Raw genomic sequence first — 18040 nt, 5'->3', positions numbered from 1 at the left:
TCATGTTGGGGAAGAATCAAGAGTATTTGAGGAGTGTTTTTTCCGGAATGATGATAAAGTTTGTTACAGTAGAAAAGAAGGAGGTCAAGAGAATAATCAAACCTATTGAAGATGTGTGCAACAAGTCGAGGTTAATTGGTGTTTTGAGGTAGGTTGAATGATTAATGTTTATGCTTTATACAAAATATATGTAAAGGCTAAACTTGGATATCGAACATCATATGGAATTTCATGAAAAGGTTGAAAAACTCTTCAAAATAATACATCAACAATATGGAAGCCGATCTATTGATATGGTGCAGTTTCCTCCTGATTTAGGATCAAGAAATAGACTGCCTATTACAAATTTCCAATTACCTTGGTATCAATTTTATAATGCATCGAATAATATCAGACTACTAAGATCTGTAGCTCCGAAACTTGGAATATCATATTCAACAAGAAGTCAAGAGCCAGAACTGTTGTTGTTTAACCCTTGGAAATTCGAGGATAACAAGTTTGAAATAATGAAAGGCCCAAGCCTTTCTGAATTACGAGAGATGGAAGCCCTTAATATTGACAACAAGTCTGATGGAAATATTGAGCCAGTTATGAAATTATTTAATGAATGGAGAGAAAAACTAGGAGACACCAAAAAATACAGAATAATTGATGGAACTTTTATGGATGATGTTGAGCTTAATATTAATTTATTATTTCCAAAAACTGATTTGGTATCTAGAGAGAAGAAAGTGTCAAAGGTGTTAGAGACATTGACAGATAAAAAGATTGTGGGAATTTTATTTGCACCATCATGGACTGTTGGTTGGAAGTTACAGAAACAAAAAGAATACATCCACAAAGTTGTGGATTTCTACTATGGAATTAAGGCAGATTACGGTCTGGAAGCTATCGAGTTTGTAATAGTTTCGAATGAATTGAACGAAGGAAGAGTTTTCTTTCACATGAAACAAATGGATATGGGTTTCTATGCATTGCCCTTTGATAGTGCAAAAGCTAACTTGGCACTAACAAAAGCTTTAAACCCTGATAGAACCATACCAAGATTGTATTTGTTAAACCTTACTACTGGAAGAGTTTTACTAGAATACATTCACCCTAATAACTTTGACTTGTTGGATAATCCTTCAATATATGAAGAATGGCTTCATGATTTGGAAATTCAAAACGAATAAATATTTGTTTATTACTCAATAAGATAAGTCAAAGCTACGTCCCTCAATTTAGGGAACTCTGTTGTAGAGATCTCTGACTTTGCCTTTAAAATGGTGTTATCTATATCGAAATATTGAATAGTTTGATTGTTGATTGCCTCTAGGCCAGCCCTTCTCAACTCTACATCAGCTGTTTCACTCAATTTGATAATTTCATTTCTCTTTTCTTTGAATTTGTAACCAAAGCTCAAAGAGGATGGAACAAAACTACCATAATACGTGAAACTACTAGCTCTTTCGAAAATATGAATGACTGTGGTGAGTGTAGTTTCACAAATTAAGTGTGGCTTATGTACAAGTGTATGAACTAATCTTTCCAATGTTGGAGATACTCCACTACCAAGTCTAGTCTCTCTCTTCACGGATTCAAATAATGTCCATCTAATCAGGTCTCTGATGAGTCTGGAAGTTTCAGTTTTACCATCCAATTCTTGTAAAACTTGTAATTTGGATTCCAATCCCAAACTATAAGCAATAGAATAGAGTAAGTTAAAATGTAAAGTATTCCTCCTATTCTTCAATAGTTCAATTACGGTTGGGTTATCAATAATTTCGCCTGTTGATTGATCTGAAAATATTCCAAAATCATCAAAGTTTGTTTCGCTATTGAATGCGAGTCCAACAAGTGTTTGGAAAATATTTACATTCAACTTGAACATTGAGGCCTTTCCGTATGAATACTTCCATGAAACCCAAGAATCACTCTTAACTTGCTTGATTTCTAAAGTGTCAACATTTACAACATATCTCTCAAGGGAATTCTTTTCCTTTTCCATCTCCAATTCTTTGCATTTTTCTTCAACATCCTTTTGGGTAGGATAGAGTAATTTGTAATATCCACAAAATTGCTTGTCAGAATCAAATTCAGTGACATGAGCAGCAACATGAGAGTCCCCAAGAATTTTCTTCATTTCCTCCTGCTTTGGTAATTCAGGTGTCAATACCAAAAGACCACTATTGTACTTAAAGTCAGCAGCCAATACTTGATCAGCTTCATATTGGCCAAAATGATAAATAAGATCCATAGGCATAAACTTTTGTACATCATCCATGTTTTTAGCACATAAAATAATCAGCTTTCCTCTATACTTATCGACACATGAAATGGTATGTCTAGCTCGTGTATCTTCTTGATATGAAATCCCTTTGTAAAAATCAAGATCCCAAAAATTAGCTCTGATATTTAAAAGTTGGAATATTTCAGAAAATGCCTTGAAATCTTCTCTTCTAAAGGTATTATTTGTAATTAGTAACACATCTGTGCTGTCTATTACAGTTGGATTGAAGTGAGGGACTGCTTGTATGGATTTGCTGACTTTTTGAATAACTGTGTCCTTATATATCAATTCTATTTCCATTTGTTGTTTTTGATAAAATTCAGAACAATAGCCTAATATTACAGAATGTGGATGCATGTTGATGTTTTCTGGTTTGATTTGTGACATTAATGAAATTGTCCTTTGTTCAGTCTCTACAAGGAAAAGTTGATCATGTGTAATGACATTATACACAAATTGATATGGTCTCTTACTCAAATTTGTGAATGAAATAATGATATCTGAAGAATCTCCTCTTCCCATTTGCTTTAAATAATCAATATTTGTAATATTGATTGGATATTGAACAAGAATGGTACATCCCATAATTGATTCCTCAAAAATTCTATCAAACAAGTCAACTTGAACATTGAGAGAAATGTTTTTAGAAAGCTCTGAGGTTTTCAAAGCATTTGGTAAAATTTTAGCGGTTAAGGCAGTATTTGTCAAGTTGAGTGTTTGTTTTGGACCAATCTCAGGAAGAATATATTGATCTTCGCTGAAAATAAATCCATTTGGATCGTAAGCAATACGAAGAATTGATCCAGCAGGAAGAGGAATATCTCCATCGTTGTGGATTTTGAAATTTTTCAATGTAATATCTTCGCCAGGTTCAAAAACTCCATCGTCATCATTAGCCTCAACATCAAATGAAAGAATTCTTGCTGTAAAAGACTTTTGTCCTTCAAACATTATCTGATTAGTACGGAAATCAAGAACTCTATAAACAGTTACACCATCGCTTCCATTTTGTGACTCGTGTGCAATGTTGGTTTGTTGTTTTGTACCATTTGAGCCCTGTCTGCCATGTCTTCCCATCTTGAGTAAACCCCTTTACAAATTCAATTACAAATTAAATTCAAAAATACAAAACTTACTTTCCAGCTGATCCTCCTTTACCACCAACACCAAACTCTCCACAAATACCCTATTGTAAAGTTAAAGTAAATAGGTTAAAGAATTTATACACTTACAATTTTACCTCCTCTTCCTCCATGAGTTTCTGATCTTGTCAACACAAGTAATCTTGGATCATAGGTCTATAATAATAAATTTACAACAACTCTATTCATCCTATCACTTACATTAATGAAAATTAAACCTGCACTACCTCCATGACCTCCATAACTTGCTCTTTACAAATTGTAAATATATTTTAAATTCAAAACTTACCTGCCACCATCTCCACCATTACCTCCATCACCACCATCTCCTCCTTGTTCAGTACCATTAGATCCATTTCCACCACTACCACCATTTCCTCCGTGACCTATTGATGAAGTTGTTAATTCCAAATTTCAAATGAAAGTTACTACATACCACCATTACCTCCATCTCCACCGTCACCTCCATTTGATTTAAACAAGACAAACTCATTTGGAGAATTGAGAGGAAATCTTGAACTGGAATTAAATCTGTGTTCATCAATAATATTTGCATTATATCCATATCTCTGGCTTTGAATATAATTTGCTCTCAATTGTTCTCTCGAATATTTAACAAATAACTCTTGTGGATGAGATGATCGATCCAATAGAATATTCAATACATCACCATCTCTACCATTCTCTGCATGATAACCATCTTCACCATTTGTACCATGTTCTCCATTTTCACCTCGATCTCCAATTTTACTTTCACTTCGAGTTGTTCCAGCTCTTCCAGGTCTTCCATTCTTACCTGGTCTTCCGTTTTGTCCATTATTTCCTTTAGCACCTCCAACATCAATTGCACCAGCCATTGATTTTCTCTTTTCGACCAATAATTTATATTCTCTCGCATGATCAGTCTCCACACTTGCATGTATCATATTATATTTTGGATTTACTATGTGATTAGCCATTTCCGATAGCTGCATACTAATAGAGAGTGGATTTTGATTATTGTTATCATCATTATTATTATAATTGGTCTCCAAAGGTGGAGCCGAAGAAGACTCAAACATGTTCTGACTTTGCATTCTGATTCCGAACAAAATCACACACTGTAGAAATCAAAGGCTTGACTTGTATTTTTTTTAAGAATAAAAATAGATAATGAAAAGAGCAACGTGAACAACTAAATAGAATTGATATGGTTGGAATTTGATTGGAATGAAAACGTGTTTTCACTGGTGAAGAGAAGAGGTTGGAAATGATTTAATTTTTTGAGTGTTACTGTTTTGATTTTTTAGAGAGAATGTCTGTTAGAGTTTTACCCTTGTAATGTCTTGCAAGTTCCATTTCTTCTTGTTTTTCAATTTCTCTAATGTGTCTGATGGAGGATAGTTGTTCAGTGATGAGCTCTGAAATTTCATCAAAATGCTCATAGAGTGGAATCTTTTTAACAAGTACATTGAGTATTAAATCTGTCAAGGCCTGTTCATCCAATCCTTGAACAAGTTCAACAATTTTTTCACATTGAGATTGAATATCAGAAGTAATGACATTTTCTGGAAGTTTGTACAGACTGGTTGAGATGTGAGGTAAGTTTAGTGATCTCAATGATGGTTTGTAAATTCTTCCAGACCTTGATGAATCCAACTCCAATCTAGCAGGCCCAACACCAAATACTAATTCCCACTTTTGTTTTTTTTGAGATTCTCCTGCATTGGTTCCAACATCCATATAGAGTGGAACATGAATATCAGGATCATGCTCTTCTCCCTTCTTTTCTTCCTTTGACTTTTTTCCATGTTGCTTTTTACCATTTGATTTTTCCATTTCATATCCTTTCAAAATGTCCTTGTTTGATATTTCAAATAGGTCCATAAATGATGATTCATTATTAGTGGTATTTGTTTCATCAGTAGAAGAAGAGGCATGTGATGCACTGCTTCCTACATTGTTATCACTACCTCCAATTCCACCATTCGTATTATTTGCAGAAGAATTTGAAGACAATTCTTGTAAATCATCCTCCTTTAAAAATTTGAAAACTCTACACAAACTCAAAATACAATTCTGATCCAAATCCTGATACTTTGATTGATAAATTAATTCATTACATGTGGGACAAACACAGAGTTGATATCTATTCCGAAAATCCTCATAATGTTTTTGAAGGGAAATATAGGTGTCAGTCAAGAGATCCCTCTTTTTTCCTCTATTTTCACTCAAATCAATTAATTTTACAGTATTTACAAAATATGTCTCACAATGAAGACATTCAAAAACAAGACCTAAATTTGTGATTAGATAGGAATCGAAAAATTGTCTCTCTACATACCAACTTCACGCATTTTTTTTATGTTTTTATTTATGTCATGAATTTTGTTGTAATTTATCAATTCTGGTATTGATCCAAAAATTCTGATATTGATTAAGAAAATTAATATTTGACAATTTATTTGGATGGCTTAAAGATACCATAGAAAATAAAGAATAAAATGATACCAATAATGAGCAATAAGAAGAGAATGACAGCAATGATAATGACCTTGATCAAAACTTCTCGTCTTGACATTCTTCCAAGAATTCTACCACCTTGTTTGATTTGAGAATCAACATCATAGAGTTTGTCACGAGTCTTTTTCATACGTTCTCCTTGTTCTCTCAATGTACCTGCTGTTTCAACACCCATTTGTTCAGTCTCATCGAGAATTTTACTGGCACGATCCAAAGTTTCATTTGATCTTTCCAATACTTGAGTAGATTGAACTAGTCTATTTCTGTAATCATCACTTGCTGATGGAAGATCATCATCATAGCCTCCAGAGAATAGAGCATCTCTATTTCTATTGTTATCTGATTTGGCTCCTTCAAATTCCTTTTTAAGATTGGTTAAATCTTGTCCATATGTCTTTAACTTTTTCTTTAAATTTTCCTTTTCTTGAGGATTGGCAGTACTTGTCATTTCAAGGTTCATTTGTTTAATTTGTTTGTTTGCAGTGTCGAGATCCTTTTCGATTTTACGAACAACTCTCTTCTTGGCATCTCCAGATACACTCTTCAACTCGGCCAAAGAACGTTTAATTCCGTTGGAGGCTTCGAAATATTCATCTTCATAACTACGGAATAATTCACTCATTTTGTTCGTTAATTATTATTATTATTTTAACAACTTGATCGTATTATACAAAATTCCACAATCTCCAATGTGCTATAATAAAATTCCTCCTGTAAATGTAATTTGATGATGAAAAATTTAAATCGTTATCCCTTGTGGTGAAGAACGATAGTTCGGTTGCGATATTTTTATGAAATTAAAAATTGAAATCTAAAATAGATTTTGAATTTTTATAAAATTGAATTATTTAAAGGAAATGGAATACAATTCGAATTTCAACGGTTTGCAAAACTAATCTTTGAGATAGCAATGCTCGATTACTGGAATTTGTAAAATTCTCCATAGTCATTATTGAGAATTATGTAATTTAATAAATACTATGACCCTTTGAAGTGTTCATTCTCATAATAGCTTAAGAATTTTGTTTTTAACCAAATGATTTGAATGGGATTTTGTAAAGTTCCACTTCCTCTCGTTGTTCTAACAATGGTCATGGCATTAGATGAACTGGAAATGTATTCCTGGCATTTGACTTTCCTGACCTTGAGTACTTGCAAAACTGCAGTACAAACTGTTGCTGCTCTTCCTTTTCCACCATTACAGTGAACAATTACTGTTGGATGATTAAATTATTATTCAATAGAATTTTAAAATTCAATTAAACATTTCAAGTTTACAAGGAATAATTTCAATATTTAATCCAATTCAATGGAATTTAAATAAATTCAACGTTTCAATGAGAATAATTAAAATTATACAAACCTCTTCTTCCATTAATTAATTCTTGAATAATTTCATCAATTAATTTACAAAATTCCTCCTTATCATTAGGTAATGATTTATCTCTTATTGGAAAATGTATAGATTTCATTCCAAATTCTTGTTTAATTTTCGGAAGATATTCAACAATGTTCATCTCTTCCAATTCTTCATTCCTCACCAATGTGACAATGGTTTGACCATCAAATTTATCACGAATCCTTTCCAAATCTTGTTGTAAATTTCGTCGATGTATTTTCTTATTCCTCCCAGGGCACATCATCATTCCCAACATGCATGTTTCATTCATTGGTAAATATTCCTTTGGAATAAAGTCTACTTGATGAGGATGACTATCCGAAGTTCTATTTGTTTGTTTGTTACCCATATTTTTTAATATTAAATAATTAATACAATAATATTAAATAGAAAGTAGTCAACGTGATTGAATTGTTGTTCTTTACAACTAAGCAAGTACGTAATTTAAAGAGAGTTTCAACAAGCCTAGTTGAATCCAATTCAAAATAAATTCCGTAGTTCGGAGAAGAATTTTCTCGGCCCGTATTGTTACCCAAAACCCATCTCCGGTTGTTCTTTTGATAATTCTTCTTCATTGTAAAAAATCTTCTTTGCATCCCTCTCATCAGTCACGCGTGCTCCTCTCAGAAAGTCTCTCTTGACAATTTTGACTCAACGCAAAATCGTTTAAAAAATAAATATTATTTATTCTAATTGAAAAAAAATAACTTTACATCGTCTTTAACATGTTGCCATTACTCGATTTAACTGCAGGTGATCCATTCTGCTCTGCTTCTGCCGCTTTCTTTGGTATGATGGGATGCGCTTCTGCTCTTATCTTTGCTAACTTGGGTTCTGCCTATGGTTCTGCTAAGGCTGGTGTTGGTGTTGCTCACTTGGGTATCATGGACCACAGACTTGTCATGAAGGGTATCGTTCCAGTTATTATGGCTGGTATCTTGGGTATCTATGGTTTGATCGTTTCTATTATTATTGCTGGTTCCATTAACGTTAAGAGTGGTTACTCAACATACTCTGGTTATGCTCACTTGGCTTCTGGTTTGTCTTGTGGTTTGTCCTCATTGGCTGCTGGTTTGTCTATTGGTGTTGTCGGTGATGCTGGTGTTCGTGCTTATGGTAAACAACAAAAAGTTTTCGTTGGTTTGATTTTGATCCTCATTTTCGGTGAAGCTCTTGGTTTGTATGGTTTGATCGTTGCCTTGGTCGTTTCTATGATCGGAGGTGGTCCAAAATGCCCAGCAATTAAGGATGCCCAATAAATAATTTTCAGAAATAATAATTTTAAATAATTATTTTTTAAAATTTTTATTGCAAAGGGTTTAAATTATTGTAGGTAAAATTCAATGCTTGCTTTCTGAAACAATACGTTTGAACTTCAAGTTTGACCAAGATTTGAAATTACAAAAATGTTTTTTTGAATCCGAAGTGAAAAAATGCAGAAAAATCTGTTTTATCAACAGTGAGCAACCAGGAAACGCCATCAACATCCAAAAAACAGTGAATATATGGATTATTGTCATAAAAAAAACTCAAGTTCGTGCTATTGGAATTAAAGCACCAATTTGAGTTCATTGTCGATAACCTTATTCAACGCTGTTGGTATAATTGTCCAATATTAAATTGTGATTTAGCTAGTGCACTTTCAGCAGATTTCAAATGCTGTTTTTAATTCTTTATCTCATGTTCATTTCGTATTCAATTTCATTTCTAACACTTTCAGATAAATAATCTAATGGTGATTCTTTTGTATGTATGTACAATCCAAAACTCCTTCCTGTTATACCACAACTTTGAAGAGCTTGCATAGCAACTTCCTTATCATTTCTCAAATTTTCTGACAGGTATTTAATGGACATTCCTTTTTTCTTAAGAGCTTGCATTGCAATTTCCTTATCGTTTCTCAATTCAGGACTTGCAAATCTAATAATATTTCCATCAGTATTAACAGCCAATGATACTATTTCTCTATCATTTCCAAAATAATTACATACGTCTGCAAGAGCCATTGCATTTTCATTAACAGCTTCCATCACTATCTCTCTATCTTGTTTCAATTCCTCGGCAATATATCGAAGTGCACATCCAGCTCTTGAAATGGATCTTTTAACAATCTCCCTATCATTTCTAATTTCTTCAGATGCGTACTGAATGGCATATCCATTTTGGTCAATTGCAGCCATGACCACTTCTCTATCATTTTGCAAATTTATTGAGGCAAAACTGAGAGAAAATCCAAATTTTTTAACAGCTCACAAGACAAATTTCTTTTCATTCCACAAATTCAATTTGACAGCAATCGAAACAAGTAACTCGTAATTATTTAATTTCATAATTTGTTTAGAAATATATCGTAAATCTCTTTTAGAAATTAAATGTGCAAATTTTCCATAATCATCATCACTAAAATCAGAAAATAAAATTCCATGATCTATTTCATATCCACTGTATTGATCTATGGTCAACTGAAATGCATTATTTATCGGAAGCATAATGACATGATATTTTAATGAAGAGGGAACATCACGTAATTGATGAATAAGCAATGGAGAGGAAAGATCCAAATCCAAAAATAGTTGAACAGGGCCACTGTGTGATTGTTGTGCTGACATTTTGTTGAAAGTGAACTTGTTACAGGTCCATGTTGTAATTTATCTTTGTGTTACAGCCATGCTTTGTGAATGGGGATTTGTGAACTTGTAGATTTTAAAATATTGAAAATTTTCACATTTCGCTTCTCTCTAATTAACAACAGAACAGTTATTCACTTTCCTTTTTAGCTTTATTCAATTCTTGAGTTTGTTAAACTCTCTGTGTTCTCTTTGATTTCGATCTTGACGTGTTCTTCTGAAAGTTGTCTGGTTTCTTTCTAAGTCAGTAAAAGGACACCTGTTCTCCAGCCATGTTCCTCTTGGTGGTAGATTTATATTTCAGAATTTAAGACTATTGATGGCTACGGCCATATCACGATGAATGCACCTCATCCCGTCCGATTTGAGAAGTTAAGCATCGTCGAGCCACATCAGTACTGAGGTTGGAGACAACTTGGGAACCTGTGGTGCTGTAGTCTTTTTTATTTCATGTTTTTGCTTCAAAATTCCTTCTGCAGTATTATGTTTAGTATCAGTTTGATTATCAGAAACAAGCAAAACCTCATATCCAATTCATATGACTCAAATTTTATAACAAATCAATTCCTGGTAAAACATCAACTCTGTACAAGATTTAATTAGATGAGAATGTCAATACTATCCCTACTATTGGTTTCAATGATGAAGTGATTCAATATAAGAGCTCAATTCAGAGTTTTTGATATTGGTGATCATAAAAGATTAGAACCATATGGAAACTCAATTGTAATGGAATAGATGCTTTTATTTTCATTGTAGATTAGAATGATAGAGAGGTTTGAAGAAGTTTCAGAAAAATTACATAAAGTTATGGAAGATTCCTTACTATCGAATTGGTGTGGGCTAATAAGCAAGATTTAGCAAGAGCTGCCAATGTTACAGATCTAGTACAGATACTTCAATTACATTCAATCAAGCAAGATTGGTATGTGCAACATTTTTCAATCATTTACTTTTCATCAACTTCGCTCTTGGTTGAGCAGAGAATAGTCGCACTCAAACCATGTAATTTTTGTTTAACTGCTTTGACAGTGGTAGCAACTTGATACTTTACATTAATTTCGTTTGGACACCAAGCGAGACAATTTTGAAAGATTGGTGGTGCATTAACCAATAGAATTGTTTCAAGTGTGATTGATTTCTGCTTAGATAGGCAAGGAATTTGGAAAATTTTTGAAAAGGATCTCTTAAATTGACAATTAAAGTCTATTGTTCCACACTATCGAACCATCAACAAGGTTTTTTTGTGTTTCACTATTAATAAACTCTGTGGTTCTGTCATGATTTTCCTTTTCATGGAGAATATCATTTTTTGAAATGATTTTTTCATATTGAAGATATTCAAGACACCGATCTGTATCCCATCTCTGTTTTGGATCTTTGTGGATCATATTTGTACTCATTTCTCGTATCTTAGTTATCACTCGTTTTTGATTTTCTGAAAATGGTGAAACTGTAAGATTCCTATCTAATATTTCTGAAATAACAATTCCCAAACAATAAATATCGGTCATAGGTGTAATATAACCAGATCCTGTTTTTTCTTTTTCTGGAGGCATCATATTTGGAGTTCCTTAATGATTTGGTTGGATTAGTATATCGTAAATTATGAAAACATACCTGCTTTGGAATAAACCTTGTCGCCAAAAAGTTCACAAATTTGATTCTCCCTATCATAAGAGTCAAAATTCTTTGCTAGTTCAAAGTCAATTAACTTGGTAAAATTGTTGTAAATAACAATATTACTTCTTTTCACATCATTATGAATATATTGTAACATGTGAACATTTCCCATTTCAACCAATAATTGAACAATCATTTTCAAAGCTTTTTCAAAATCTAATTTTACATCTATCAAACATTCACCTTCAAATGATATCTCAACATGATAATCTATTCGTTTGACCTCTATTGTGCAAGGAAAACCCATAGATTGAGGTACTCTAGGAGTTGTTTGTTCTATAGAGTGCTTGATATATAAATATTTTGGTGATTCTAATAATTTAACTCTAGCAATAGACTTTCCCTTGAATATCTGAACAGACTCCACTTTTCCAACTACATATCTATTAAAACCATGCCATATTCTTATTTCGTCAGAGACCTCAAAGACAGATTGTTTTTTCTTTAACTTCTCAGCAATTAAAATGCTATTTTCATCTGATTTGGGGTATGTTTTCAAGAACATGTTGATTTTTTCTTGTTGTTTTGCACAGGTGGCAAATATAGCCATAACAAATCCACATAAACGATAAAGAGGTTCTCCATGAACAAGGTTGAATTTTCCTAAATGTTCAAGATAATACTTAAATTGGAATATTTCAGTATCGGTCTGCATTACATCACATCTCATACCAAGAATCTCAACTCTATTTTTACTTGTTAAAAATCCATAAGTGTACACGCCACTATAAAACTCCAAATCTTGGTGTGACAGTTGTGTGGTTACAATTTCTCTCATCAATTTGCTGTGAGAAATTTTTAACAAGCAAATAATTTTATCTTCATTTGGGTGATTTTGTGCCACCTTGAGGATATCTGACTTATCTTCTTGAAGTACACGGATTACATACGAACCTGTCTGTGGAATTTTAAATGAAACACTTCTATCAGGCATTAATTTTTTGAGTTTTTCGTTCAATTCTTTGTCTTTAAAGCTTTGAACCCCTCTGTATCGATTATGAGTCATAAATTGAAGCTAAAGAAACTTACGCATTTGTTTTGGTATCTCCAAAAAGATCACTCATATTACAAAGAGAGCTGAACATCCTTATGGTTAATTCCACTTCGCTAGGCTCTTCATAACATCCCATAAATACCCTTTCTTTGAACAATAAAGGGTAAAGACACCACCTTGCATGTTGAATTTCCATCGAGTCACAAACTTTCATTTCAAACTTTGGACTTTTTGATAGTAGATTTCGAATAGAAGTTTCTGATGCATTTTCTTCTGCAACTTTGCTTACTAGACTTCCAAACTCCTTTGCCAAAGAGGAAATAACGTCGTTGTGGTTAGACACATCGCTGGGGGTAATACTAAACAATGAAAGTTTGCAAAGGAATCTGTTTTTAGAAGTACACCATGCTGGAACCTGAAAAGGTTTACTTTTATGGTATCCAGAAGAAATAAACATTCTCAAAAGGTGGGATTCATTTGTTTCTAACGTGGACAAGTCATTTTGTATTTCTGCTTCAATACTTTTGTTAAAATTTGCATCGGAAGCAACTCTCCTTGTCTTTTTTGTTGGAGTGTGTGGTTCGTCCACTTGTTTTTTTTTCCTTTTATTTTGTTTTGTTGGAGGCATTTTTTTTTGTAAATTTTAAGAAAAAAGAAGCGGGAAATATTTCTTATGAAAAATCATGATTTCTATTTGTTCACAAACAATAAACTTGGATTATTATTACAACTTTGATGGTCTAATATTTTCTTGTTGAGGGAAGGAAAGTAACACTCTACCAACTGTCTTTCTTTCCAACATGTCATTCATGGCCTTGGCAACTGATTCAATTGGATAACATTCACTCACATATGGATCTATTTGCTTCTTCACAAGCATTTCAAATAGAGTGGCCATACTTTGTTGGATGACTTGAGGTTCATGTTTCATATAAGAGCCCCAATAACATCCAGTAGCTCTAAAATTTCCAATAATTTTAGTTAAATGTTTTTAAAATGATCAAGACTGAAATAAAGAAACAAACCTCACATTCTTGACTAGCAAAATGTTTGCTGGAATTTGTTGAATACTCGAGGCAAATCCAATTACAATTAGTGAACCTCCCCAGGCAATACATTTCAAACTTTGTAAAGCTAAATCTCCACCAACTGGATCATAGATTATATCACATCCTTTTCCTTTTGTAAATTCCAAAACCTGTTTAAACCAATCCTTCTTGTTGGATGAATAATTGACAACAAAATCAGCTTGTCCCTTTTCCGTACAAATCTTACATTTTTCATCAGAGCTGTTGGTGAAAATTTAATGTAGTTCAGTAGATTGGTGAAAAAACCACTTACCTGCATGCAGCAATTACAATAGCTCCAAGTGATTTAGCAATTTGAACTGCAGCCAAACCAACACCTCCACTCGCACCCAACACAAGTACAGTACTACGTTTTGATTTGCCATCATGTTGAGTTAATGCACCATGTCTTGGATGAGTCAATGCAACATGACTAGTCGAATAAGCAACCAACAATGAAGCTGCCTTCTTCAAGTCGACACTCTTTGGAACTTTGATAATGGCAGGATAGAGAAGTGGTAGATCAATAAATGATTGCCAACCATCTTTCTCTGCAAGCATAATGACACAATCTCCAACTTTGAAACGATCACCCTTTCCATTCACGTCACAAACAATACCAGCCAACTCTTTTCCAGGAATAAAAGGAGCATTCATCTTTTCCTGATATTTTCCTCCACATTGCACTTTAATTTTGTGTCAAATACAAGAAAAAAATTGAAAAAAACCTACACGCATCAGCATAATTCAAACAACCATAGAGAATTTTGATTCTGACATGATTTTTAGCCAATGGTTCCGATAATAAATTTTTAGGTGCTTGAACAACTTGGACACTTTCACTTGTCGGAGGAAAAACCAATTCTTTACAAACAATTTGATAGTGAGGGGTTTGTTGATGAGACATTTTTTAATAATATTATTGTTTATCCAGAATCTTCCGATGATAACATGTCCATTCATCTCTCTTTCAGTCCTTCCATCATCAAAATCATAAGATGGTTATCTGTAGATGTTGAAAAGAGAAAATTGGCGATGTCATTACCACTGCTGCAGTTCCAAACTCTCTCAATCATGTGATGGAGAAATTGATGAGAGAAATATTGGCAGTATTGAGGCCATTTTAAAGATTGCAGTTCAACATGGAGTTAGAAATGTGGTCTTGTCAGCCCTTGGTTGTGGAGCTTTCAGAAACTCTCCAACAGCAATTGCTAAAGTTTTAAATTGAGTTGGCTCCTAGGTGCTGCATTGTTTTATCACACCGCCCTCATTTTGCATTTTATTATAACAGAGAAAACAAGATAAAAAAATGGAACAATCGGAAGTGACCATTGCATACTTTAATAATGGCCTTGATGTGCTGAGTATGTTGAGTAGTGGCAAGTACCAAGCTCGGAATCTGTCATGATTTTCATGTCAAGTGTTTTGTTTTGCATTGTTGCGACATTGGTTATCTTAACCATCACGTCATCACACGTATCAACATGTTTTCATGAAGACCACCAATACTAATCACCTTCAAATATTGGATGCTATTGGATTACTAATTAATGGATTTGGAATTTTTCTGAATTGAATTTATTATTTCTATCAGATTTTTGTCTTCCGTAGGTCAATTTTAACTGGTTTACCTGTTGATGATTTCTCATGCTGCTATTAAATACCATATTTAGGCGATAGAATATGAATGCTATGAATAATTGGACCATTTTCTATTACTTGAAGGCATGTCTGGATACCCAGTGAAAAACGAGATTAAAAAATGTCTTCAAACGATAAAAAGAGATTAGCTTGTGCAACGAAACTGTTTTCCATACCGAATAGCAAGAAGAGAAAAACAATAGAAGAAATAAGGAAATGGAATCAAAGTGATGTGTTGAACGCATTGAAAGAGGAGCTGGGATTATGTGATGATGATTTAAATCAACAATTGAGAGGAATGCATTTGTACAATGCTATTTGTGCTTATCAAACATGCACAGAAAGCAATAAGACACCACAAGAGGCAAAACAGGCAGTAATTAATTCATTGATGGATGGTAAAGATATACACAAAGATATTGCGGAAGCCATTGCTAATTGGCTAATAACAGATTTGATCAAAAATAATGAGCAAACGGATGAAGGGATTGCAGAAACTGAAAATATTTCGGGAGAAATAACTGTTGATCAAATGATGGTGTTTATCACCAAACATATTAATTCTGAAAAGTTCGATGTAACAACAATGTATGACAAAATTCAACGGTCATCAGGGATACTTGTACATTCATTTGGAACGGATTTCGAGTTTGTTGGAAGAGATGAACCTGTAAATGCTATTATGAATGTTTATCAAAAACAAGATTCAAAGATCAAGGATAAGGAAATTATTGATAAATCCGATGTAAGATTATCATTTATTGCAGCAGCACCTGGTGTTGGGAAATCTAGATTGTTGAAAGAAATGGGTGTCTTATTGGCCAAAACAAAAGAGTTAAGTGTTGATTATTTCCCATTATTTGTTACATTCGGTAATGGTTGCTCATATGATCAAATTGTAGAGAGCTTTAGACCCATTGAATCATTATTATTGAGGATGATATACTCTATAGTTGTATGTTTTATCGATATGGAGTTCGATGCATTTAGAAAATCATTTTCTGCATTTGTGAAAAATAGAACCCTTTCCATGACTACAGTATTGACTGCTTTTAGACAAAGGTTGTTTGAAAACAGTGACAAGATTGGATTTTACATTGCAATAGATGAAGCACATTCAGTTAATACTGGCACAAACGAAAAACAGTTGAATCCTCTTCGACAAATAATGTCTGGTATAGGGCAATTTATACAACACATGCCAAGACACAAAACAAATATTTTACCTTTATTTGCAGGTACTTATCACAGTGTCATAAGTCATAATTTAGCTGGAAGTACATATACACCAGAATACATTCCAATTACTGCTTTATTACCAGAAGGTAAAATAAGGTATATTTTAGACAAACTTCAACCATCCAATGATAAGTTGATAAATTGGAGAACGAACACAGAACTTAGACATTTTATAAGATTATTTGGAGGTTTCCCTCGAGGTATTGAGTTTTATCTACAACATTTACAAGAAACTAATTTAACTGAAAGAACTGCTTGGGGAGGGGCCTTTGCTACTCTGACTAATAAGTATCCTGTGTTCAATAGTTTATATTCCAAAACACTCCTTTATTGCATTCTCACAAGAAAAGTAATATCAAAGACAGACGTCATCGGAACTCATGCACCACCAATTACATTTTCTGATATGGAGAATAAGGGTTATATTATGCTTGACCAAGTTGGAGAAGACGAATTCATTGCAATATACCCTCCAGTGTTATTGAGAAATTTAATACCCACTGAATTTACTAAGCTCTACGAAGACTTGTTTTTCAGCTTTGATAAGAACATTAACGGTGGATGCTGGGAAAAAATTATCCATAGATATTTATATCTTACATTATCTTTATTGTCTGATAATGAAGAAGATCTAACCATAGAACATTTATTTCCTTTTACTCAAATGCAATCTGGTACAGCTTCAATTAAATTACAAAGGATACCAAAGGTGGAAATGATGTGTGCAGTCAACCACATTCATCGTAAACAACAAAAGATCAAACTTACAACAAGCTCTGGATATCCAACATTTGACTTTGATGTAAGGGCAAACAATAATTTAGATTTCAAACAAAAGGAATGTTATGTGGTTTTAAATGCCACTGCTGCTAAGGCAGGTGATGTTCTTATTTTAGGATTACAAGAAAAACATGGTACAGCTATTCTGGTTTTTCATATACAGTGCAAATGGGCAGATTCTGAAAGTGGTAATCTTTCACTTGCAGAGGTAAATTTGGAATTAGAAAAAAACAGAAAATTAGAATTCACTAACGAAAAGGACGAACCTTTGGAAGTTCATAATATCACGATAATAATTACAGGAAAGACTGTGTCTAATATTCCAAATGATAATGATTTGATTGTCATCCACAAGGAAAACTTTGCAGATTACTTTGGAGTATTTGCTAATCAAATGGAATTTCTCCATGCAAATCAATTTTTATATATCAATGAATGTAATTGCAATGAATTACAGAGTTTCAAAAGTGTTGGTGATAAAGAAGCAGCAACCATCATTGAAAAGAGAGGTGAAAGCGGCTTTGTGGATGATGATGATTTGCAAAAGAAAACAGGTAAAACTATGTTCAATTTATTATCTAAATTCGACATAATTTATTAATAAACCCAAAACAATAATCTTACAGTAAATAGCTTCCTTTGATCAGCTTAGTATTGCAATGTCGAAAGAAGTGGATCAATCTTTGATTGATTG

General features: G+C 33.2%; 10 protein-coding genes across 10 annotated transcripts; 2 read left to right on the top strand and 8 right to left on the bottom strand.

Moving 5' to 3' along the window:
• Positions 1–1163: 1163 nt before the first annotated feature.
• Positions 1164–4536, bottom strand: NAEGRDRAFT_81392 (uncharacterized protein). Its single transcript, XM_002671757.1, has 6 exons — positions 3851–4536; positions 3704–3800; positions 3616–3664; positions 3505–3570; positions 3409–3458; positions 1164–3362 (listed from the first exon to the last, which is right to left on the bottom strand). Exons 1-6 carry the CDS (start codon positions 4488–4490, stop codon positions 1187–1189), a joined length of 3078 nt encoding a protein of 1025 aa, XP_002671803.1. The 5' UTR covers positions 4491–4536; the 3' UTR covers positions 1164–1186.
• A 147-nt stretch (positions 4537–4683) lies between these two features.
• Positions 4684–5750, bottom strand: NAEGRDRAFT_73060 (uncharacterized protein; the record flags this gene model as incomplete). The annotated part of the gene is made up of 2 exons (XM_002671756.1): positions 4684–5690; positions 5738–5750. 2 exons carry the CDS (start codon positions 5748–5750, stop codon positions 4684–4686), a joined length of 1020 nt encoding a protein of 339 aa, XP_002671802.1.
• Positions 5751–5832: 82 nt separating this feature from the next.
• On the bottom strand, positions 5833–6696 carry NAEGRDRAFT_81391 (vesicle transport v-snare protein). The gene has a single exon (XM_002671755.1). The coding sequence runs from the start codon at positions 6536–6538 to the stop codon at positions 5855–5857; it is 684 nt and encodes a 227-aa protein (XP_002671801.1). The 5' UTR covers positions 6539–6696; the 3' UTR covers positions 5833–5854.
• A 198-nt stretch (positions 6697–6894) lies between these two features.
• FM178 (uncharacterized protein) lies at positions 6895–7664 on the bottom strand (the record flags this gene model as incomplete). The annotated part of the gene is made up of 2 exons (XM_002671754.1): positions 6895–7130; positions 7280–7664. The coding sequence occupies 2 exons, from the start codon at positions 7662–7664 to the stop codon at positions 6895–6897; spliced, it is 621 nt and encodes a 206-aa protein (XP_002671800.1).
• Positions 7665–8020: 356 nt separating this feature from the next.
• Positions 8021–8604, top strand: NAEGRDRAFT_83282 (uncharacterized protein). The gene has a single exon (XM_002671827.1). It carries the CDS (start codon positions 8041–8043, stop codon positions 8572–8574), a length of 534 nt encoding a protein of 177 aa, XP_002671873.1. The 5' UTR covers positions 8021–8040; the 3' UTR covers positions 8575–8604.
• Positions 8605–8988: 384 nt separating this feature from the next.
• Positions 8989–9495, bottom strand: NAEGRDRAFT_52609 (uncharacterized protein; the record flags this gene model as incomplete). Its single annotated transcript, XM_002671753.1, has 1 exon — positions 8989–9495. One exon carries the CDS (start codon positions 9493–9495, stop codon positions 8989–8991), a length of 507 nt encoding a protein of 168 aa, XP_002671799.1.
• A 69-nt stretch (positions 9496–9564) lies between these two features.
• On the bottom strand, positions 9565–9924 carry NAEGRDRAFT_73055 (uncharacterized protein; the record flags this gene model as incomplete). The annotated part of the gene is made up of 1 exon (XM_002671752.1): positions 9565–9924. One exon carries the CDS (start codon positions 9922–9924, stop codon positions 9565–9567), a length of 360 nt encoding a protein of 119 aa, XP_002671798.1.
• Positions 9925–10891: 967 nt separating this feature from the next.
• Positions 10892–12559, bottom strand: NAEGRDRAFT_73054 (uncharacterized protein; the record flags this gene model as incomplete). Its single annotated transcript, XM_002671751.1, has 3 exons — positions 10892–11128; positions 11178–11515; positions 11563–12559. The coding sequence occupies 3 exons, from the start codon at positions 12557–12559 to the stop codon at positions 10892–10894; spliced, it is 1572 nt and encodes a 523-aa protein (XP_002671797.1).
• A 784-nt stretch (positions 12560–13343) lies between these two features.
• NAEGRDRAFT_73053 (uncharacterized protein) lies at positions 13344–14593 on the bottom strand (the record flags this gene model as incomplete). The annotated part of the gene is made up of 4 exons (XM_002671750.1): positions 13344–13578; positions 13645–13908; positions 13961–14372; positions 14419–14593. 4 exons carry the CDS (start codon positions 14591–14593, stop codon positions 13344–13346), a joined length of 1086 nt encoding a protein of 361 aa, XP_002671796.1.
• Positions 14594–15448: 855 nt separating this feature from the next.
• On the top strand, positions 15449–17947 carry NAEGRDRAFT_73052 (uncharacterized protein; the record flags this gene model as incomplete). Its single annotated transcript, XM_002671826.1, has 1 exon — positions 15449–17947. The coding sequence occupies one exon, from the start codon at positions 15449–15451 to the stop codon at positions 17945–17947; it is 2499 nt and encodes an 832-aa protein (XP_002671872.1).
• Between the last annotated feature and the right edge of the window lie 93 nt (positions 17948–18040).

This window comes from Naegleria gruberi (genome assembly GCF_000004985.1).
Source record: "Naegleria gruberi genomic scaffold NAEGRscaffold_58, whole genome shotgun sequence".
Lineage (NCBI taxonomy): Eukaryota > Heterolobosea > Eutetramitea > Acrasida > Naegleriidae > Naegleria > Naegleria gruberi.
Note: the sequence above shows the minus strand (reverse complement) of the source record. Positions and strands in the feature narration are given on the sequence as shown.

Bases quoted from the DNA above. Each gene is read 5' to 3' on its own strand.
- NAEGRDRAFT_81391 (XM_002671755.1), bottom strand. From the start codon at position 6,538: ATGAGTGAATTATTCCGTAGTTATGAAGATGAATATTTCGAAGCCTCC.
- NAEGRDRAFT_81392 (XM_002671757.1), bottom strand. From the start codon at position 4,490: ATGCAAAGTCAGAACATGTTTGAGTCTTCTTCGGCTCCACCTTTGGAG. The intron at 3,571-3,615 runs GTAAGTGATAGG...TTATTATTATAG, and splicing joins CAGGTTTAATTTTCATTAAT to ACCTATGATCCAAGATTACT. The intron at 3,459-3,504 runs GTAAGTGTATAA...ACTTTACAATAG, and splicing joins GAGGAAGAGGAGGTAAAATT to GGTATTTGTGGAGAGTTTGG.
- NAEGRDRAFT_83282 (XM_002671827.1), top strand. From the start codon at position 8,041: ATGTTGCCATTACTCGATTTAACTGCAGGTGATCCATTCTGCTCTGCT.